Below are 23,506 nucleotides of genomic sequence, written 5' to 3'. Positions count from 1 at the left end.
CTGATTTCATCACCCTCCTCAACTTAAGAGCTTCCTTGATACTTTCCAAATAATGCTCAACTATCTTAATCTGTTGTCCAAGAGCCCCCAAAAGTTGTTTGAAACTACCTTGCCTGAGTTAAAAAAATGGTCCACTGAATACTATCTGGGAGTATTCATTTTTCATGAATAGCTCAGTGAATGGAGAAAAATTGGAACCTTCTTAGTGTTAGTTTCATGTAGCTATTTGACTTTAGTATGTACTGATGGCTTCCTGGGTTTCCCTGTTTTGTCACCCTTCACAGCTTATGGTCATTGATTGTGCTGCTAGTTGTCCCTCTTCTCTGCCGCTAACACTTCACTAGGTCAGAACCATGCTTGTCTGAATGTCCAGTACTTGGCATTTTCTCAGCATGTTTTATGTGCTTAGGGAATACTGGTGGCCAGGTGAATGGTGCAGTGCCAGATGGATTCCTGAATAGCATGGCCACGCACACCAAGAAGACCAAGGTCAGGGTTAGGATTCAGCAAGGTGCTCTGAGGATACCCTTCTTATCTCCAGAGTGGTAGTAAGGGGCACACCAATAGTATGTGAGAAAGGATCTTGGAAACCACTATAGGCTGTGCATATAGGACAGGTATCTTAAGTCACACCAGATTCTACTCATTGCTATATTTAAATTAACACTACTGGCTGATAGACTTGGGAAATTCCATTGCAATAGTTTTTACCAAGTATTTGACAGTGCCACCCTTTCATATAAGATGTCAGAATGTAGGCTAGATGATAGTCTAATTGGATGACTTCATGGCTCATTGATCAAACAGACCCCCAGGAGTGTTATGAGTAGATCATTGTCAGCTTGAGAAATATCTCCAGTGGTGTTATGCTTGATGACCTTGTCCTGTTTCTTTTTTCTTCTTTCTTATGAAAACTTAAATGATTTGGAGATGGCAGCTCAGAAGAAAAGTGCTAATGTGTTGATAAAAGCATAAGACTAAAGGGTGTGGGAGAAAAAGAACATATTTGGATCAGCTGCTATGCCAGGTACTATATTAGGCTACCTGTTCAAGGGATCTTTAGTAGTTAATTATCATAATAGTTGTGTAATTGGATTTTATTGTCTCAATTTTTCATTTGAGACAACCAAGGGTCAGGAGTTAAATTACATGTCCAGGATGGCAAAGCCCAGTTTGAACACAGGTGTGACCAATTCCCAAGACTGTGCTCTTCTGCCATCCCAGGGGCTTCTGGGCAAAGGTACTTTAGGTTCTATGCAGCATGTACATTTACACCTTTGGTGGCATGAGGCTGGTTCTCGCGAGGACACAATTGGTCCTGTTCTAAAACACTGTCTCCAGTTGAAACAGCTTTGCTGTCATCATTCATCACTGGCACTACAGTTCACCCTGGCAACATCTGCCTCCAGATGCTGGCAGTTCCTCCATAGCTGCTTCTAAAGAGTCAGGGCATCCTGCTGTAAGCTCCCCAGAGTAGATCCTGGTGCTTGTATTCTCCCTTTCTTCTGAATCATCGCTTGGCCATGAGTCCATCCAATAGGTAGAGGTTGGATCCCGTTTCTGTACTCTAGTCACTAGGGTTGCTGGGAGAATGAATTATGAAAGTTGAGAAAATGGGACTTAGACTTGGGAAACTGCAAACAGAGGAAGGTAGCCCAAACAGAGGAAGGTAGATACACATTTAAAATATTTTTAGAAAAATTTAAAATTTTAATTATTTTTGTTGGGGTCTTGCTTTGTCACCCAGGCTGGAGTACAGCAGTACAGTCATAGCTTACTGCAGCTTCCACCCCCCAGGCTCAAATGACTCTCCTGCTCTGGCTAATTTTTATATTTTTTTGTAGAGACAGGGTCTCCCTATGTTGCCCAGGCTGGTCTAGAACTCCTAGACTCAAACAAAACTCCTGTCTTAGCTTCTCAAAGTGTTGCAATTATAGGCATGTGTAGCTACATGTTTGACAAGTGTGCCCCCAAAGCACCCCAGGGTGAGGCTTTGTATCTTTGAAATAGACCTTTTAGTTCCTCTCCTAGATGTGTGACATTTGACAAAGTCTGTGTGCCTCCCATGAGAGGGAGTTACAATATAATTACTTCCCAGTTAAGATTTGCTCTTTGGAGGTATGAAAATGGCAAATAGAATGCCATTTTTTCTCTTGATTTCTTTGTGTCAATTAGAGCAAAATGTCTGCTACTATTGTGATCATCTAATGAAGATGTATGAGTCTTTGTGAAAACTGTGGTGTTTTTCATACCGTGTGCTCTGCCTGAGTTTCCTGGCTGGAGGAGTTTCTTTGTTCTCGTCCATTACCCTGTACTTTTATGCCAAGACTAAAAATTAACTCGTTTAGAATTATCACTCAGGCTCTAGCTATTCAGAGAAGAGGAGAAAGACCTTCAAAAGTAGAAGGACAAAGTAATTATTATGTTAACAAAATAGAGCCAGGTCTGTTCATCGCCTTCCAAGGCCAGGGAAATTAGCAAGCATGACTTGGCGCAGCAGACACAGAAGTAGCAGCCTCCAGGTTATTCTTCCTGATGCTGTCCTTGTGTGGCCTGGGGCAAGCCACTTTACCTCTGATAGAAATTTATAAAACCAGGACACTTGTGACCAGGCGCAATGGCTCACGCCTGTAATCCCAGCACTTTGGGAGGCCGAGGCAGGTGGATCACGAGGTCAGGAGTTCAAGACCAGCCTGACCGATATGGGGAAACCCTGTCTCTACTAAAAATACAAAACTTAACTGGGCATGGTGGCAGGCACCTGTAGTCCCAGCTACTTGGGAGGCTGAAGGAGGAGAATTGCTTGAACCCAGGAGGCAGAGCTTGCAGTGAACCAAGATCGTGCCATTGCACTCTAGTCTGTGTGACAGAATGAGACTCTGTCTCAAAAAAAAAAAAATGAGGATACTTGTAACATTTATTTATAGAATAAGGAAAATATGATCCAATCCCAGTTTCCTTCCTCTGTGAACAGGGGTCCTGATGGGGTCTCTGGCACCTGAGGAGAGCAGTGTTACATAATGGTTAGGGACACAGGCTTTACAATTAGTCTCATGGCTGTTTGACCATGGGGATGTAACTTCTCCTCTCTGAACCTCAATTTCCTTATAAATGGGGCAATATAAGATCATAATACTGCTGCTTTGGGTTGTTTTGAAGTAAAATATGATAATATGTCTAAAACTTTAACTAGTTCCTTACACGTAATACACCCTCAAAACTGTTAGCCCCTGTTATAACGATAGTCTGATCCTGGGAAGATGATACATTGAAATGGGAACCACTGGAATTTAGATTCAGAGGATTCCATGCAGGTCAGGTGCCCTGAGATCTTGACTTTTAGTTAAGAGACTTTGATGGAGGTTTGCCGACAGGGCTGAGCTGGCCAGAACCCCACTCTTGCCTGTGGCTACCCTCAATGTCTTTGAAAGGAAACCAGTGCCAGCCCAGGTCCACAGGGCACTGTCATGGAGAAGGTGGTCTTTTAGGCAAGGCCGGGGGAGATAGTGGCTTTGAGTATTTGGAAGGTACAGCAGGTGGGAGTATGGCTTGAGCCAAGAGTGGACCTGAGAAGCACAATGTTTCAGGGACATCTTGAGGATGAGTGTGGTAGCTGGACATGGCATACACATTCACAGGTGCTCCTAACTTCAGTTAACTTGGGGCAATCACCTTTTCCTCAACATGCCTCCCTTCAGGCCTGTGCCACAGGGTTGGCTCTGAAGATTGCTGCTCTTAATTGCTGTGTGATGCTATTCACTTTCTCTCATCTGCCAAGGGGGCTGGTAGTCCTTCCACCCTGGGCCCAGGTGTCTGTGTGAGGCTGGTGGCTTAGAAATCACAGCTGGATGTGCATCTGGGAAAGGGTGAGAAGGGCCATATGAAGGCCCATCTGCTGGGGTACGTGGGTCCCACCAGCTTTGTGATTGACCTGCTTAGGGGAACCTGGGGGGTTTGAGACTGGCTCTGCTTTTATTCTTGGACACCTGACTTCTCAGCCTGCATATCATGGGCTCTGAGGCCCCTGAACCTCTGAGGTTTCTGTACAGTTTGTGGGTTTGTGAGATTTTGGTGGGGAAGTATCTCAAAGCCTTCGTCAGATTCTCAAAGAGGTCTTTGCATCTCAAAATATCAGGTTTGAAGGAACAAGAAGCAGTTTCTTCTTCTTATGATATAAAAGTTAACCTCACCTATTCACACATTTGTCCACCTTTTCTCTGCATCTTAAACTGGTGGAATGGGAAATCACTGAATAGACTTTAAACGTAAGTCTAAAAATCGACTGAACCTAAAAAACCAAACTGAAATAAGCAACCACAAAACCCCTAAGTTAAGAGAGAGATTCTGAGGAGGGTGTGGAAGGGAAGAAAGGTAGATTTTCTCTGATTTTTTTTCCTCTTAAGGCAGTTATCCTGAGCGGAGGGTGCAGGTGTGTTGGCTGAGGCCTTGTGGCTAATCAGTGACAGGTTCGAAGGAGCTCCTGTCTTCATATTGCTGTGCAAGGCTCAAAGTGCAGACCATCAAGTTCTGCCCCTGCTCTTAGTGGGGGAGAAAGCTGGCCCTTTCAAACCAAAGGAGCCATTAGGGGTGAGTTCAGCTGGGTTGAGTGGGTAGCCCAGAGCTCCTGTACACCATCTCCAGGTGCCAGAACTGCTGAAGTCTAGGGTCTGGCTTCAGAAGGTTTGGAGTGGGGTTCAGAATCTCACTTCAAGCCATCCAGACCGGGCACGGTGGCTCACGCCTGTAATCCCAGCACTTTGGGATGCCAAGGTGGGTGGATCACTTGAGGTCAGGAGTTTGAGACCAGCCTGGTCAACGTAGCAAAACCCCATCCCTACTTAAAATACAAAAAATTAGCCGGGTGTGGTGGCATCCACCTGTAGTCCCAGCTACTCAGGAGGCTGAGACAGGTGAATCGCTTCAACCTGGGTGGTGGAGGTTGTAGTGAGTCGAGATTGCACCACTATACTCCAGCCTGGGCGACAGAGCAAGTCTCTGTCTCCAAAAAAAAAAAAAAAAAAAAACTGTTCAGGTGGTTGGGTGTTTGGGAACCTGCAGCATAGGTTCTCAGTCTTGGAGAATATTGCCACCCCCTTGAGGAACTTTAAAGCCCTTCTTGCCACTCCCAGCCTCAGGCCCATGAAATCAGAGCTCAGGGGGAGGGGTGGGCCCAGGCAGAGGTGATTTTCAAAGCTCCCAGGTGATTTCAGTGTGCTGTCAAAGTTAAGAACCACTGAGTGAGGAAGACAGCATTCCTGAGAAGTCTTCAGTAAGTCAGGGGAGAATGAAGTAACTCCCATGCTGAATGGACACTGGAATCAAAGGTTCTAAATGCTTTTAAATGCCAGGATGTATGATGGGCAAAGATGACATCAGGTAGGTTTGTGGGTTGGAGTTAGAAGAAAAATGACCTGCAAAGAGAGCCCTCACAGAACTCCTTAAGTGATGAGGGGCTTTGGGTGGGGGTAAGTGGGAAGAACTTGGAGTAGGAGACCTTGGTCAGATGTAACCCCCTGTGGAGACAAGCAGGGAGTGCCCTAATGAACCTAAACCTGGTAGCCGAGGAAGGTGAGTGTATTGGGGTCTCGCCCAGGATTGGGGATGGTGCCAGCTGGTGTAGAGGGGGACAGGAGAATGGAATGGACACGTGGCATTAGAGGAATAGTGCACAGAATGGTGGACTTCTTAGGGAAATAGGTGGTAGAGTGGAGGCAATTTTGAAAAGGGGAGGAGGGGTGTATACCTGTTAGCCTGAGGTTATGGCAAGCCACACACAGGCCAGTGTGGGGTGGCTAGTGAGAAATGTTGACCGGGCACCCTGGTGAGAAGGCTGGAGGACTGGAGAGGCTGGGGGTGTTTCCATGGAGGGAGCTATGGAGTCTGGAGGTCTTGTCCCGGAGGGTCAGCCACAGGATGCAGGTGAGGAGAGGACCAGGCCCTGGCTGTAGGGACTAGAAAGTTAGCAGTCACCCAGGAGGCAGCACCCAGAGCCAATGAAACCATAACCCAGGTGTTGTACATCAGTAAGAGACTCAGGTTACCCGCATGTGACAACCCAAATAACAGTGGCTTAAAATTTTTATGACTATATTTTTATCATGGGAAAAAAAGTGGATATTAAGACAATGAAAAGACAAGCCACAGAAAGTATTTGAAAAACATATGGATTATGTATCTAAATGGTGGAGTACATGTATCTAAAATATACAAAGTACTCTTAAAACTTAATAAAACAACCTGATGAAAAATGGGCAAAAGATCTGAGCATATACATCACTAAAGAAGACATTCAGATGTTAAATAAGCATATGGAAAGATATCCGACATTACATGTCAATATAATGTAAAATGTAAATTAAAAAAATGAGATACCACTACACATCTCTTAGAATGGCTAAAATAAAAAACACTGTTATCACCAAATGCTGGCAAAGATGTGGAGCAACAGGAACTCTCATTCATTGCTGGTGGGAATGCAAAATGGCACAGCCACTTTGGAAGACAGCCTGGTAGTTTCTTGAAAAGTTAAACACAGGCTTACCCTACAATTTGGCAATCATGCTTCTGGGTATTTACCCAAATGAGTTGAAAGTGTATGTCCATGCAAAAGCCTGCACACATTTTTGCAGCAGCTTTATTCATAATTGCCAAAATTTAAGGCAGATGTCCTTCTGTAGATGAATGGATAAACAAACCATAGTATTCATCTATACCATGAAGTATTTTTTATTTAGCAATAAAAATAAATGAGCTATCAAGCTAGAAGAGACATGGGGGAACCTTAAATGCACACTGAAGTCAAACCCAGTCTGAAAAAGCTGCATAATGTGAGTCCAACTATATGACATTTCAAGGACAATATGTTGATTCCATGATACTCTTAAGAACCTGGGCTTGTTTTATCTTTATGCCCTACCATCCTTAGTATCTGGATTTTGTCTTTCATGCTCCATCATAGTTACAGTGCAGCCGCCCCACACTCCTGCTGTCATGTCAAGACAGAGAGGCATGTATTGGTTAGGATGCAATCTTCTCTGTTGCAACCAAGAAAACCCCAAATATGGCAGTTTAAATAAAAGTTTTTTTCTTGTATAAGATTCAAAATATAGGCAATCCTCTTTGGAACTGTAAAATAGCTACAGCATCCTCAGAACAAGGGTTCCATCTCTGGGACCAGGTGGCTGCGTCCACTCTTACTGTCTCATCTGCATCCCAGCCCCTAGAAAGAAGGAAAGGGACATACGGAGGGAGGGCATGCCCATTCTGTGTGCACTTAGCTTCACTCACCTGACTTTGGCCAGAGGCTCATGGGCACAGTATGAATTGTGGGCTGTATCCAGCTAACCTTTTCCTGCTATTGCTGTGAATATTAGCTGACAGCTGTGGTCCCTGCCTTAGGTGAGAAGAGTGAAGAGCAGTGTTTGTGCTAGCTGGGTTTGCCCCTTTTAAAGAGCTTTCCAGAAACCCCATCAGCAACTTCCACCTATAGTTCACTGATGAGAACTGTGCCACAGTATAGAGTTGCACATTGTGGAATGTACATTGTCACTCCAAACAGAATTGTATTCCCGTTATAAGGCAGAAAGGGAAATGGGTACTAGGGGGGTAACCAGCAGCTTCTGCCTCTGCAAGGAGAGAGGACATTTTGAGGAATGGGCAGTTGAGGACACTGTGCCACAAAGGCAAGTTGTGAGAGGAGCAAGGCAAGGCTGGGAGCGGTGAGCAGATTTTGGGTGTCCTGAAGGGGGAGGAAGTAGAAGAGTGGTGGGGCAGAGGATGACAAGGAGAGACTGGGGGCTGAGAAGGAAGGCAGCAGGGTTTCCCAGGAGCTAAAATCTGTGAACAGTTTGAACAAGGGCCCTGTACAGGGTATGTGAGGGTGAAAGACAAGAGAAGGAGCTAATCAAGATGTCAAGAACCTCGTACCAGACACAAAAATTAACTAAAAACAGACCATAGTCCTAAATGTAACAGGCAAAACAATGAAACTCCAGAGGAAAACAGGAGCAAGTCCATGACTGAGTTAGGAAAAGTCATGGTTCTTGCCACATGGACTTTCGTTGTCTTAGATATGACAACGAAAGCACAAGTGACAAGAGAAAAAAATAGTTTGGACTTCATCAAAATTAAAACCTTTTGCTCCCTCAAAAGACATAATTGATAAAGTGAAAACACAAGCCACAGAACATTTTACAAACACAGAAAATGTTTGTAAATCATATATCTGATATCTGATGACCTTGAAGACGTTAGGCCATGTGAAAGAAGCCAGACAGAAAAGGTGACATACTGTTTAATTTCATTTGTATGCGATGCCCAGAGAAGATACGTCTGTAGAGAGACAGAGTAGAGTGGTGGTTGCCTCTTGCTGAGGATGGGGACAGGGAGTGATTGCAGATGGGTCTGAGGGTTTTGGGTTTTTTTTTTGCATTGATGAGAAAGTTAAAAAAATTAGATTGTAATGACTGTATAACTCTATAAAGATACTAGTAATCAGTGAATTATATCCATAAAACAGGTGAGTTTTATGGCACCTAAATTATACTTCATTAAAGCTTACAAGAAACGTGCCAGGGAATGACTGTGGAAGAGGAACAGTGAGCTGGTGATGGGCTGGGCTGGGTGCGGGGAGAAGTTTCAGCTTCTGTGATGAGGGGGCATTAGCTGAGTAGAAGTGAACTGAGAAAGTTGATTCCGTCTGTCTCATGTCCTGTTGAAGCAAAGAGGTGAGGGAAACAGGAAAATGAGAGAACCAGACTAGCCTCTCTGAGAAGGTGTCTAGAAAGGTGACCTGCTATGATAGGTCCCTTTTTGCCAGTTGCACAAACTTCACGCTTTGGTCATAGGACATGTTGCCCGGGGTGCTTCCACCTGGATCCCTGTGTGTCTCATACTCCGCACACCTTCCCGTTAAAGTAGATGACTTATTCCTCAGAGGCAGACACACTCAGGGTTGCACACACAGGAGGCACAGATGTTAGTATAATCCCTTGCGAATATTAAAATGCGACATCACTGGAGCTTTAATGAAGAACAGGAACAAGCATGAAATAATAACAAATGGATCATTATTGTCAATTCTTGAATGGGTGGTGAAGAGGGAATGAGAGAAAGGAATGATGAGAGAACTGGGAAGAATGAGAAGACACAGACAAAAATGAAGTGAGAGACATACAGAGCGTGAGAGAATATCCAGACATGAAGACAAATGGAATGAGGGAAAGGAAGTGGCTGAAAGAAGGAACAGTAATATCATTAACAAGGGTATTGCCTAACGTTATTCAGCATTTACCACATGCCAGCCATGTCCACAGCATGTTACTTGCATTGATTAATTGAATTCTCACTCTCTCAGGAAAGGCAGACATCATTGTCTTACACAGACAATAAAGCCGAAGCTCAGAGAGATTAAGTAACTTGTCCAAGATCACACAGCTGGCTTCAGAGTAGATGTTTTTCTACCTCTATAGTCTGCTGGGGAGAACAGAACACACCTGGAGATTAATGTAATGGCAACTGCCTCTCTTGCTTAAACTTTGAGCTTCTGGGCAAGTTAATCTTAGCTAGCACTATCCTTTTACTAGCTGATGACTGGTTCAAATCCTCCTCCATCTCTTTATCCCTGAGATGGAGTGCTGGTTGAGCCTCTCAGCTCCGGAAGCATAGTAAGAGCTTTTTACTCCTGGGGCAACTGTTGAGGGGCCCTAGTCCCTACTTCTGCTGGTTGGTGAAACATCTGTTTCTATCCTTGACTGAAACTATAGTTTATTTCTTCTAATTTAAGTAGAAGAATGCTCAGGAGCATCAATTCCACTGTTCGTTGCTAGAAAAAGTCATCAAGCTTCTGGCTCTATACCACTCAGTAAAATAATGTAAATACTTGTTCTTACAGTCACAGAGGGCTTTATATGTTACTCTTGTAAAAAGGTTCTCTTGAGGCACAGGGTCAGAACGGAAACACACACAGGTTTCTGTGAGTCTTAGTTGGTTAAACCAGGCTTTTTCTAAGACCACTGATATTATTGTAAGAGAAGCCTGTGTATTCTGAGAAGGCAGGGCGTTTCAGAAAGTTCTTTTAGCTGAAGTACCATCGTGTCCCTGGTGTGTGTGTCTCGATTGGGGTTTCCCTGAGTTACTCATCTATTTTAGATAGTCCCTTTGGCACTTTGGGTAGCTGGCCTTGGTTGTGGGCAGCCCATTGGTTGTGCTGCCTGCTTTGCTGTCCAGAAGCTGGTGATGTTTCCCTGGCAGTGGCTGTGCTGATAGGAAAGGAATCTGAGTCTCCCTGGGGAGATTAAGGTCCAGCTGAGCCTCCTTGCCTTCTGGGTCACTGGATTCTGGGTACTTGGTGCATTCCACTTCATCTTGCTAAAAAACACAGACTCAAAAGGCGTAGCAGCTGCAAAACTAACCCAGAATGCTGGTATGACGGAGAGAAGGATGGCTAAGGTGCTTACAGTGAATACATACTGACAGCCTCTCACTGATTTTTATCTTTGGAATGTGGAATCTCTCAGAAGGCAGATATCAAAGTTTTATTGGTTAGGGTTCTCCAGAGACACAGAACCAAGAAGATATCTGAGACGGTTTGGCTCTGTGTCCCCAGCCAAACCTTGTCTCAAATTGTAATCTCCACATGTGGAGGGAGGGGCCTGGTGGGAGGTGATTGAATCATGGGGGCAGTTTCCCCCATGCTGTTCTCATGATAGTGAGTGAATTCTCATGAGATCTGATGCTTTAAAAGTGTTTGGCAGTTCCCCACCGCCTCCCCCGCCAGCTTTCTTTCTCTCTGGCCACCTTGTGAAGAAGGTGCTTCTTTCCCTTTACCTTCCACTATGATTGTAAATTTCCTGAGGCCTTCCCAGCCATGTGGAACTGTGAGTCAATTAAATCTCTTTCCTTATAAATTAGCCAGTCTCAGGCAGTTCTTTAGAATAGTGTGAAAATAGACCAATACGCTATCTATCTGTCTGTCTGTCTATCATCTATCTATGTAATCTATCTGTCTAGAGAGATTTATTTTTAAGAAATTGGCTCGTGCAATTGTGGGGGACTAGCAAATCTGAAATCTGCAGGGCAGGCTAGCTGGCTGGGAATGCAGGTAGGGTTTCTATATTCCTGTCTTAAAGCTCCATGTACTTTGTGTATCTCACAGAATACATCTTATATGTATGTAGGGGTTCAGAAAATAATAATAGTCTGAAGATACAGATCATGAGAGGTAGTCAGTGTGAATTCACTGTAAGCACCTTAGCATCGTTTTCTCCAGGATATTGGCACCAGTGAAATGAAGGAGTGAATGAGAGGAGCACGCATCTGGGGGCAGCTCTGTGGAGGTGATAGGGCCACTGATTTTAGGGTCAGACTGCTTGGGTTGAGTCTGAGCTCTGTCACTTTCTATCTATGTGACTTCATCTCCATTGCTTCACTTTTCTGGGCCCTGATTTCCTTATCTTTGGAATGGCAATAATGTTATCTACCTGTATTTGTCCATTTTCACACTGCTACAAAGACATACCTGAGACTGGGTAATTTTTAAAGAAAAGAGGTTTAATTGACTCGCAGTTCTGCATGGCTGGGGAGGCCTCAGGAAACTTGCAGTCATGGCAGAATGTGAAGGAGAAGCAAAGGCACATCTTATATAGTGGCAGGTGAGAGTGGGTGAGAAAGCAAAGTGGGAAGAGCCCCTTATAAAACCATCAGATCTTGTGAGAACTCACTCACTATCACAAGAACAGCATGGAGGAAACCACCCCCCGATCCAATCACTTCCCACCAGGTCCGTCCCTCACACCTGGGGATTACAAGTCAGGATAAGATTTGGGTGGGGACACAAAGTCTATATCACTACCTCATAGAAATTTTGTGAAGACTAAATCTGTATAAAGTACTTAGAACTTCTTCTGGCACATGATAAGCATTTCATAAATGTTAACAACTATGATTATTTCTGAACCCAAACTGACATAGTGTCCCATGGTGGGGAAGGGAGTGTACCTATGATTCTTTAATTTTCCCTTGAAAATTTTAGCCATGGAAAAAGAAAAAGGTAGAAAGGCAGGGATAAAATGATTATCTTTAAACAGATATGATTATTTCTTAACATGAGCCAAAGGACTTAGCAAAAAGATTTGTAGAATCAGTGGTAGCAGGGAAATGGCCATATGTAAAAGAAATACATAAAAATGAATCTTTCTCCAATATGTCAGTTTTATCTAATTAGAAAATATAGTGGTGGAGGGAAGCTACCAAATTTAAAGGGGCCTTATGGTGGATGTTTTTTGTTTTATTTAAACATACACACACACATATGTATATCCACCATAAGGTCCCTTTACATTTGGTAGTCCGGTATAATAGTTTTACATATATATATATATATATATAAAACACACACACATACGTGTGTGTGTGTGTGTGTGTAGAGAGAGAGAGCGAGCAAGCAATATGTGAAAATACAACAAGACCAAATAAGGTTTTTCCTAAGAAGTCAAGAAGAATTACATATCTATGTATATATAACATATATGTTATAATAGACATGTTATATATATATATGTATGTAAAACTATTATACTGGACTCTCCATAATTCTTGAACTCTTAGGATGAGTATTATGTGATCCTGTTGTATTATTTTTACATATTGCATAATTTGATTTCCCAAGATTTTCTTAGATGTTTGCATCTTAGATTTTCAGTGTACCTTTTTGGTTAGGTTTCAGTAGTAAGGTTATACCAGTTCCCTAAAAAACTAGGGACTCTTTTTTTCCTTTGCAATCCTTAGAGAAGGTTATACAGTGAAGCAGTGGTGCAGCAAAAGGCAGGATGGTGCAAGCAACCGTGGAATCAGATTCTGTGCTTTCAGTCCTGCATCTGTTTCCACTAGCCATGTATGCAAGTTACGTCATTTCTACAAGCTTTGTTTTCCTCATCTGCAAAATGGACACAGATGTAGTACCTACATCAGAGATGGGTGGAAGCAGGTGTGGGGGAGGGCGAAAGGTCGCAGATACCCTGCTGTGGACCTGATTGAATCTGGTCACACTCTTCACCCGCTTGCCTCTTCCTTAGCCAGTCCCCTCCTTTTCTCTGAACTTGGGATCTGGGGCCTCCTCCCCACCTCAGCCTGCTTCCACCATCCTTGGCTCCCAGTTCCATGCAGGTTTCTTCATTTGTAGGATTTTGTGTAGACCAGCAGATAAGGTAGGAGGTAGAATATTGAAGTGGAGAAATTGTAAGTGATTAAACTTCTAAAAAATAGGCCTTATTTTCTTCTATGCTCTCTTAAATTCCATTAGGGTTTAGCTTAGCAAACCAATTGCCTGGTTTCTCAGCACTTGGAAGAGATGATGCTTCCAGGATGGTGGGCTTGCTGTGTCTGTATCTTGGCAGTCATAGTTTTCACTGAGGGGCCTGGAATCCCAGAGTGACCACCCTACATGCTCACTGTGGGTCTAGAGAATTCTGTAGGGAAACAAACTTTTCAAAGTGCAACTTTGCAGTTGTTTGAAGATATAAGAAGGGGCTACCAATGGGCCCTTTCTGAAATTCTCCAGAACTTGGGGCATTCTGAAATGTCTTCCCTGGCCAGCTCATGCTTTTTCTCTCTCTGGGCATCTACAGCACGTCCTTTGTCTGCTATTTATTTGACATTTACCATTGACTTATAACTGCTGGTAATGTGAATTACAGAAAATCCTTGAGATTGGAAGACAAGGATTTACTGTTTCTAATAGTTAGAGCCTGGCTCCCGGCAGGAGTTCACTGATTTTCTGCTCCCAGCTGCTGTCCCCCTACCCCAGAACACCTTTCTTGGCAAGTCAAACAAAAAGCTGTCTATAATTCAATCTGGTGCATTTAAATCAAAACTTTCTTCTGGTCTGGTGGGAAGACTTGAAGGAGTATTCATGTCAGGATTTCTGAGACTGAGAGTCTTTTTTGTGAAAAATAAGGTTTTGCAGAAATCTGTGTTTATAGGAATCTTGAACTTGTCTTTTGTAGGCATTGTGTGTTGGCTGCAAGCATATTGAGACTAATAATAACTTGCATATAAAAATGTAAAACAAAGGAAAATGGAAGGGCTCATTGAATTTTGAGGGGACTCTGAGTGCAGATTCTCTACCTGAAGCAGCTGCCCAGCTGGAGGTTACCTTTGCAATTATGCAGCTGGGTTTCCTTTTTTCTTTTAAAGAACCTATATTAGTCTGTTCTCATGCTGCTAATAAAGACATAAAGAAAAAGAGGTTTAATGGACTCACAGTTCCTCATGGCTGGGGAGGTCTCACAATTATGACAGGAAGTGAAGGAAGAGCAAAGGCACTTCTTACATGGTAGCAGGCAAGAGAGTGTGTGCAGGGGAACTGCCCTTTATCAAACCATCAGCTTTCATGAGACTTATTCACTATCATGAGAACGCCCCCTGATTCAATTACCTTCTGTGACTCATAGGGATTGTGGGAACTACAATTCAAGATGATGTTTGGGTGGAGACACAACCAACCCATATCAGAATCAACAAACCATTGTTTAAACCATACTTCTGTCTCTTACCTGGTCGTAAGAATAAAAAATGTGATTGATTGATGTAGTCATTACTGTGAATTCATAATCACAGCGTTAGTAGTGCACCTTGGTGAGATCTGTGTTTCCTTCTGTCTAACACAACCACACACCAGGAGGCAGGAAAGCACTGCCAGATTCTGTTATACATTAAGCCCTGGTGGGGAGAGGTGAGGATGGACAGGGAATCCCACTCCCGAGAGCCCTGCCATGCTACCTGCTGCCATGCCCTTGGCTGGCTCTGCTTTTCCTTTGTTCATTGCCTTCCCCTTTTCTCTAAACCTCGAAGCCTTTGTTCCTGTCAGGTAGCCAAGACTCACGTTTTCTCCCCTTTATCTCCTTCTACCAACCGCTCTGTGGCGTTCCTCTCTGCATAAAGCAGGATGGACTCTAGTAGGAGTGGAACTGGGGAAGTCTGCCCTTTTTCTTCCTCATGAGAGATGCAGTGAGAAGGAAGTGGAGGTGAGACAGGGTGTGGTGTAAATTGGCATTTCTGATCATAAGTAGTCTGAAAACCTTGTGTAGATTCCCATTTTCCCATAAGAGTATGAAAGAAAAGCTAACACAGGCTTGAACTGATACACAGTAAAGCAGTTCTGATGACCCTATCATGTGTTCCCTTTTCCTATATCTGCCCCTCCCAAAAAAAGGTAAAAATAGCCATGAGAATGATCAAGCAGATTTGTGTTGTTACATTCCAGAAATTTCACTTCATGGACACAGATTTTAAAATTTTCCCAACATGGTCAAGCACGGCTATGTGCAGACTGTGGATGGAATGAGTCGATGGAGCTTGGCAATCAGATGCATGTGCCAATCCAACAAAGTCAGACTTCTTTATTTTATTTTTGTGAAAGACCTGTGATGTCAACATTACTTCAGGATAGATTCTTGTTCAGTATGGGTCCCTGCTTCTGTGGATCTCCTCTCAGGTGGGTGTGTCAGAACCTTCACGTGGATTGACAGCACGTGAGGTGTCTCTGCTGACTCCTCTGATGCCCCTGTTTTGTCTCCTATCTCATTAGGCGGGGCAAGAAGCACAGCATCATCCTAAGGACGCAGCTGTCGGTGAGGGTCCATGCCTGCATCGGTGAGTGACACCTGCTCTCAGGGACTAAAGGCATGACAAAAAACGCAACTTATGGGAATAAAATAAAGATTCACTGTTATGCTATCTGTTTGTGCTAGCCCTATCATGGGTTCTTATGGTTTTGGTGAAACAATTTTCAGCAATGATTTTTGAAGGTCTGTTTCATTCCAGCTTCCTCTGCTGTTTCATTAGTGACTGGAGCGTGAGGTAAGACAGCTTGCTGGTGAGGTTCCTTTTGGCAGTGCTGGGGGAGATGAGGTTCTTCCTGGGACTGTGCCAATGTGAGCCTCTAGTGCATTGACCTGATCTTCATGTGCCTCCTGGTGGCTCTGTGAGGCGTGCCTGTGGGAAAGTGGAGTCTGGGGCTCTAGACTGTTATCAGGTGACTAAAAGGGAAATCTCAGGTCAGCACAGGGTGAGGGCACATGCGGTAGGATACAGGGCAAGATGCTCTTAAGCAAACAAACTACCTGTGGTTCAGAATGGCTTGCTGTAGGAGGCCCAGTTTCCTCCTGGTCTGGGCCAAGTTGAGGCAAGAATATGTCATAAAAAGGAAAGAAAAAGGAACTAAATTTCATTTCATGTCTAGAAGTTTTTTGTATCTTAGTAATTTTGCTTTTGTTTAATATACGATGTGGTCTTCATTTAATCTTCTAATCAGAAAAGCATAAATCATCCTGTTGAGTCCTAGTCTGCACCTGAAAGGTATTCATGGGTGGAGTGAGGGAAATTATTTCTGGTCCCCCCTTCACCCAGGTATGGGGAGGGGGAGCAGCTGGGCATGAAGGGAAATCCACATGATTTCACTTCATTTGGTGTGGAGGGAGGTGAGGTTGCAAGTGTCTTGTGTAATAACCTGTGCAGCCAGAGAATAATTGTGCAGGTGACTCAAACTTCAGGGACTGAAAGGTCAGAGTGTCAGGAGGATTGGAAATCTTGTTGGAAACAAAGTAAGATCTGCAGGACCTCCAGCCAACATTGACTGTTCTGCTTCTCAACTGCTTGTAGTGCTGAGTAACTATACAATGTATATAGGCACTTACATTTCATCGGTGGCTTTTTTTTATTACCTGCTTCATATTTTCCCAGTGATTTCAAATGCATAAATTATATCAATCTAAAGGAAAGGTCTGTGAGACGACTTTGGATAAACTTCCTCCTTACCCTCATTCCAGTTCTAGAACAAATCCTGGTATATAACATGTACTGAACATGTTGAAGTTAAATATTGAAACACAGCTGATAACCGCTAGAGATTTGGGACATGAAGATGAATTGGCTTTTCCTAGGAATAGTAAGGTGGTAAAAGCAGACTTACATGAAAATGAGCTTGGTCAAAATCCAAATGAGCGAACTCCTTTTAAGGAAACTCGTTCCTTTGCAGTATTTCAGGTACTCAAATATTTCAGGTACAGGATTTTTAAAAAACAGCTTCTGTGTTATTGACTTGACTTCTATATCCTATAGTTCCATGTGATAGATGTAAGAGGTGTGACATCTTATCCTGTGGCATACTGAGCACTGACAGCCTCTCAAGCCCGGACTCAACTAGGTCACACATGCTCCCTGCTCTAGGGGTTGACTTGGGGGCTTATGGAGTCAGTGTGCTCACTCACAAACCTCCTTATGCCAATTGCACTGGTTATCAGAATTATGTAATTTAATGAAATAGTACCAAATATTTCATAACCAAATTAAATATGACTACTTAAAGGTCACTGCTTCTTTGAAAGTTCACTGAATATTTTGGAAAAGACTCAAAATTCATCACTACAAAAGCATTTCTGTCAATGTAAATAGGTTATGATAACTATAAAAGGTGAGGGGAATATTGTAAAAATAGAAGAGGATTCTGCTCTTCATAAGCATCTTCAGTTCTGCTGAACCTCAAAGAAACTGAAACTAGAAATCAGACCATGTTACTGGAGTGATTTGTAAAAGGTCTACATGGAATTCCAATGAGTAGATCCTTATTCAGAGAATCATTTGTGCCTCATCACAGGTAGACCGGCATGTTTTGCCATAATAGCTGCGAGTTCAAAATGTTTTAAGGTCTTGTTTATGTTTATGTATTTTTTTACGTATTGTTTTCAAAAGGATTTTCTGCTTTAATCAGCTTTACCATTAATTTCCTCAGGCCTGATTATGTCAGATGAGATGATTTGGCTCTGTAAACTAACAGCAGCACCTCAAAAAGGAAAAGTTTTTCCTTTGAATTAAAAGCCTTTTTTTTCCATTCAATTTTCTATTATTAGCAAGATCTGGAGTAGATTTATTATAATAGCACTAAGTATGATCCTTTGGTTATGTATAGAAAATGGGATGTGTGCATCATGTTTACGAAGTACCTTCCCCTATTGTGACATCTTCCTTCCCTCTCTGAATGGCAGTGTTAGATGAGATTTCTTAGGGATAAAGAAAACAATATCTGGAACAATTTTGAGTCAAAATGACAATGGGAAATATGGCAAGGAGAAAATAAGCCTTTTTCACGTCAGTTGTTTTAGTTCTTGTTTCTTCTCAAGGTTATTTACTCTTTACCGTATAGCAAATAGGTGAAATATTAACACTGCAAGCATGGGGCACAGTGGCTGCCTCTCAGCCAAGTACCACATGCAGCTCCCCTGAAGGCTTTCCTTCCACCCGTGATTGGACTGGGAGGATCCAGGACCAATTTTGTCTCCTGGGCCTGAAACGTTATCAAAGAAATGTCTCAAAAATAATGCTTTCTTCACCTTACATTTTCTTCTCCTTCATTCCTGTTTTTATTAAGTTTAGGAATGTTTAGAATCCAGGACTGCATGTTAATCATTTGGAGGTGACATGCCTTTGGAAGTCTTCAGTGTTCACTTTGGAACCCGGCACCCATTGGGAGGAGAGTGTGGTGAGCCTTTATACTTAGCAGCTGGGCAACCCTCATGAAAAATGAAGGCCACAGGGGCTCTGCTTTGATGGTTACAGCCAGCAGCTGAAACAGGTCTTTTCTGATAGTGCAGTGGTTCTGAAGCATTTGGCAGGAGGTTGGAATGAGATTTTGATATAGAGAGGCCTCAAGCTTCGTACCTCAGTGCTCATCTCCATGTGATTTTTATTTGTTCATACATTTTTTGGTATGACCAATTGATATTTCAGCCAATGCTGCAGCACTTGCCTTCTTAATCTAGCTTTGATCTTTCAAAGAAATGAAAATTTTGATGGTCATATAGTGGGCATACACTTACAGATATGAATTTAAAAATGCATGATAGACATGAGGAGTCTGCATTTTGTGAAGTTAGCTAGAGAAAATAATTTTTTGGTTCCTGAAAAGTGATCCTATTTCCAGACCCCAGAAAAATGTTCAGAGGGCCAACTGGCTCAGATAACTAAATCTCATCCTGAAGAGAAAGGAACTAAAGAATTGTGGGGTGAGGAATGGAATCTAGGATTAAAAAAAAAAGGTTTGAAATCATTAGGCTCCTAAAGTTAGTATGTGAGTGTTTTTTACGGGTTGGCTTTAAAGGCATTTTGTTTGGCCAAAAACCTCAGGGCTTCAATTTTCTGAAGCAGATTCTATGTTCCCATTAAGAAAGTAAAACCCTGGTGACTGATTCTCTGGGTTCCAGGAGGCCTGTACTTTCTAGTGTCCAACACTGAGTTAAACAAAAGTGTAAAATTTGGGTGAAGATCCAAAAATGTCATTTACGCTTTCAGCTGTGAAAGAACCCTGGCACAAAGGGTCTTTAGAGGGTTTGAGAATCATATGAGATGATGAGTTCTTCCTGTGAGGGACAGATGAGTCAGGCAGAGGCTGCCAAGGGGGCTAAAGCGACTGACCTCTGCATGAGATGCATCTAATTACTCAGATGGTCAAGTCACAGGGACAAAGGCAACTTTTAAAGGCGAGAAAATGATAGGAGAGAAGGCCATTTCATCCATTAATGCCAGTTTCCAGCAACAGAAACATCAATAGAACAAACCATCAATGTATAATTTGCAAAGCATTTTTCTCTTGCAGGCCCTATCATGTAGCCATGTGCTTTGCATTATAGTGTTATAGCAAAGAGATGAATTATAAACAGTGGAGCATTTCCTCAGGAAGAACCTTCTAGTGCAAATGTAACGAAGGGAATTCATCTCATAGCCAGCTGATTTAGGGGCGTTGGCTCCCTGGGGCTCTGTGTTGAGCAAGGTCCTGAGGCTGTGTGCAGTCTGAATGGGGAAGGATCCTGCATTGGTACTTGCTTCCACTGATGGTGATGGAGGTGGTATACATATGTGTGGCAGGAGGTGGCAGCTCAGGTGAGGTGCAGGTTTTGTCCAGTGCCTGAGCCTCCTATAGCAGTATAGGGGTTCCTGGGCTTCTGTATTTGAAGGGTGGGGAATGGAGCTGTAATTCATGGCCTCCAACCCCTGCCTCCTCTCCTTTCTTCCCAGTCCCTTTCCAGGTTCTGCCTTTCTTCTTTAGACTGTGAATCTGAGCATGGCTCCTCTCCTACCTCACTGAGTGTTCTGACCAGGCTGGGTACTACTTTCCCCCCACCTCTGGGTGTCTTTCCCTGTAATCAATTTGAGCTTGTTTCTGGTGGCTGAGTTCTCCTGGCCTGCCGGCAGGCCCCCCTCTAACTTCCTTTTCTGACATTTCACTTGCCCCGGGTGGCCTTTGGAAAATTAGCTACATTCCCCTGTGGTCCTTACTGCTTCTTGGCTCTGTGTCAGTTTGGAATTTCCATAAAAACTAGAGGTTTCCTGTGGGAAATTGCAAATGGCCTTTTTGACACTCTTGGCCTGACAGCACCCAGGTGCTGTTTCTGTGCTAGCTAATAAAGATGGGGTGCACGGAGCACTGTATGCTGAGAGACACAAGGCTTGGACGGTGACGTGTGTGTGCTTGGGCACCTGGCCCCTCTGGGTGCTTGCTGTAGGATTCACAGAGATGCAGCTTGTCCTCTGTGATCTACTCTGTGGCAGGACTCCACATATCCACTGTATGCTGCAGAAAGGAAGTAAAGCTGGCTGTTTCCTGAGTGGGAGACAACCCTACTCCCTCTCCCCCGGTCATTCTTTCTCCTCTTAGCCCACCTGCCCTGCCTTCATTGACTCCAGGCCCTGGACCTGGGCTTCTGGCTGGCTCTGTCCTGAATTCCACAAGAGGCTGCTTCTGCTTCTGTTCCACCTCTACCATGCAGCTTTGGTTTGGAGCTGCAGGTGGTCCACCCTCCTTGCCCTGTCTCTGGACATCATGATAGCCAAGCTCACAGTGTCCTGGTGGTGCTCATCCTTGGTGGCATCAGGTGCATTGTGTCATCATACTTCCTATTTCTGCTCTTCGATGCTAAGATCCTCTGATTTTCCAGAGACTCTGGAAACCATCTTTCATTCTTCCAGAGAGTTTTGTCTTCCTGAAAAGGCTCCTGAGTGGCCAATTGCAGCCTCAGCAGAGGATGGGTTTGACACCGAGTCTCCCCTTGCAGAAGGAGACTCCCAGTGCTTGGTCCTTTAAAAGAAATTAAAAACCTCCTCTCTTTTACACCCGAAGTCTGCGACCTGTTTCTGCCTGTGTGGTTCTGTTTTCTAGGTAAAAACAAGCTCTGTGGATTAATCAAATAAGTACCTCCCATCATCTGTTTCCCATTAATCTGTCACAGTTCCCAGGAGGCAGACCCCATGGAGTGTGCATGTGTCTAGAAGGCCCTTAGGTCTGGGCTGAGGGAGATTTCTTAGGCAGGTCAGCCTGTCAGCCTCTGCGCTCTGTGTGGGTAGCTGCCTCCAAGGGGCCTTCCATCAGACTGAATTGACAGGTGTGTCCAATCTCTGTCTCTCCCCCTTGCCCCACCCCAACCCCCACCGCCCCCGCTCGCCACTGCAAAAAAAAAAAAATATATATATAAATATATATAAATATATATATATAAATATATATATATATATATATATATATATGAGAGAAGAGATATGGGAAGGATATAAAACATGCTGTCAGGTAGTCTTTTTTTTTTTTTTTTTTTTTTGAGACGGAAGTTTCACTCTCGTCGCCTATGATGGAGTGCAATGGTATGATTTCGGCTCACTACAACCTCTGCCTTCTGGGTTCCAGAGATTCTCCTGCTTCAGCCTCCCAAGTAGCTGGAACTATAGTTGCATACTACCATGCCTGGCTAATTTTTTGTATTTCTAGTAGAGACGAGGTTTCACCATGTTGGTCAGGCTGGTCTCAAACTCCTGACCTCAGGTGATCCACCCATCTCGACCTCTGAAAGTGCTGGGATTACAGGCATGAGCCACTGTGCCCAGCCAAGTCTAGTCTTTAAATGCTGGGAGCCATTCAGTTCTGTCACATGTCTTTCCATACAAATGTTATATTCATATGATATATAGGTCCGGATTGATTTCTCACCAAGATGGAAAGAACAACTAAAGAATGAATTTAAAGAGTGGCTTTGCCATCTATAGACATGCAAACAGAAATACAGGGGTTGAATAAAGAGGAGACACACACTTGAGAGAGGGAGGTAGCATGGAACCTTCCAGATAGGGCTGGAAGCTCAGGTTAGCTCTGGGAACCATGAGGCACCAAGAGAAGGAAAATGGATGGGAACAATATGAATTGAATCACAGGAAAGAAAGTGTATATCTCAGTGTCTCTTATGTTAGCTTCATTTCATATTTGTATTTGGCCTTCTCCCAATTTTACTTAAATTATGAATTGCTTCTTTAGGACTTTGTTACCTTTCATCTCTAAGGATCTTGAGGTGTTGGATAATGGAATTGGAGCATTGCCTTAGAGCTATTAGCAGTGTGTTTATTCTGCACTGTTCATGTAATTGTTTATATCCTGGTTGGTCACTTACCAAGGAATATGAAACTTTGGCAAACAAAACTGATAATGGAGAATGAAGTCCCATTGATACAGATGCCTGTAGCAGGTGTTACCTGACAAATTTAAATCACGTGCTGGCAGTTAGACTCCAAAGTTCCTATCCAGCCAACCATCACTTATATGCAGAAAACAACTTCTGATAGGGAAACCACCCTGGTTTTGGGTGGTTTTGACTAGAGTGTCTGTATAGATACCTTCCTCTCACTGATCTGGTCTGCTTCTGGGGAGCGATGTGAGCTCTAGTGACGGGCTCTGAGTGCTTATGGCTGTCCCCATGAAGAGACTTTATTTTTGGCACTGGACAGTCAAAATTTATGTCAGGAAACCAAATGCTTTGTCTTATTTCTAGAATTGTTGATTTCCAGAGGGTGTGGGAGTTGAAAAGGAGGATGGATGGTTCAAAAATGTGTTGCCGAAGCAGGTTCTTTAAGGAGTGGGTGCATGTCAATGTATTTTTCACATCTCAACATTTCTGTTGTGTTAGAAGTACCTGATGGGAAGTATTTTAACTCAGAAAAAAAACAGATAGAAAGCATTCATAGTTTAGCAAGTCTGCTACCAGTTCAAGCTTTTCTTTAAAGGAGGAAAGAAAGGCATTGGAGAATCGTTACAAGTGCTGTCATCTCAAGCCCATATACTGGAGTAATAGCAACAGAATAACTAAGAAGAAAAAGTTAAAAGGTTCTGTTCATTATTTAGCCTAATTGAAAAAAGGAAACAGATCCTATTAATTGTTCCCAGAAGTAACATGACTTATCTGTAATCCCAGTAACTGGTGTGTGGGTGTGTGGGCAGGAAGAGTCACTATCTTACAAGGATGTAGAGAAATTGTTGGGGCAAAGGATAGAGCCAGGGTTTCCAGTCAATACTTCAGTCATCCATCCATCCATCCATCCATCCATCCCCCTCCCTCCCACTTTCCCCCCCCCACCCCTCCCCCCCCCCATCCGATCCTCCCCCTGTCCAGCCGTACCCTCTTCCCCCCTCTCCTCCTTC

At 43.4% G+C, this 23,506-nt stretch overlaps 1 protein-coding gene across 11 annotated transcripts in view; it reads left to right on the top strand.

Moving 5' to 3' along the window:
- The window catches only part of FHOD3 (formin homology 2 domain containing 3), a 490,075-nt gene that overhangs the window by 55,116 nt on the left and 411,453 nt on the right, over positions 1–23,506 (top strand). For all 11 annotated transcript variants that reach the window (XM_032245416.1, XM_032245415.1, XM_032245410.1 and 8 more), the window contains exon 3: positions 15,587–15,651. In XM_032245416.1, the coding sequence (XP_032101307.1) occupies positions 15,587–15,651 (65 nt within the window). The remainder of the gene's footprint in view (positions 1–15,586; positions 15,652–23,506) is intronic.

This window comes from Sapajus apella, unplaced genomic scaffold (genome assembly GCF_009761245.1).
Source record: "Sapajus apella isolate SASKATOON/1434 unplaced genomic scaffold, GSC_monkey_1.0 scaffold57, whole genome shotgun sequence".
In the NCBI taxonomy this organism is placed as follows: Eukaryota; Metazoa; Chordata; class Mammalia; order Primates; family Cebidae; genus Sapajus; species Sapajus apella.
This window is presented reverse-complemented; position numbering and strand designations above follow the sequence as displayed.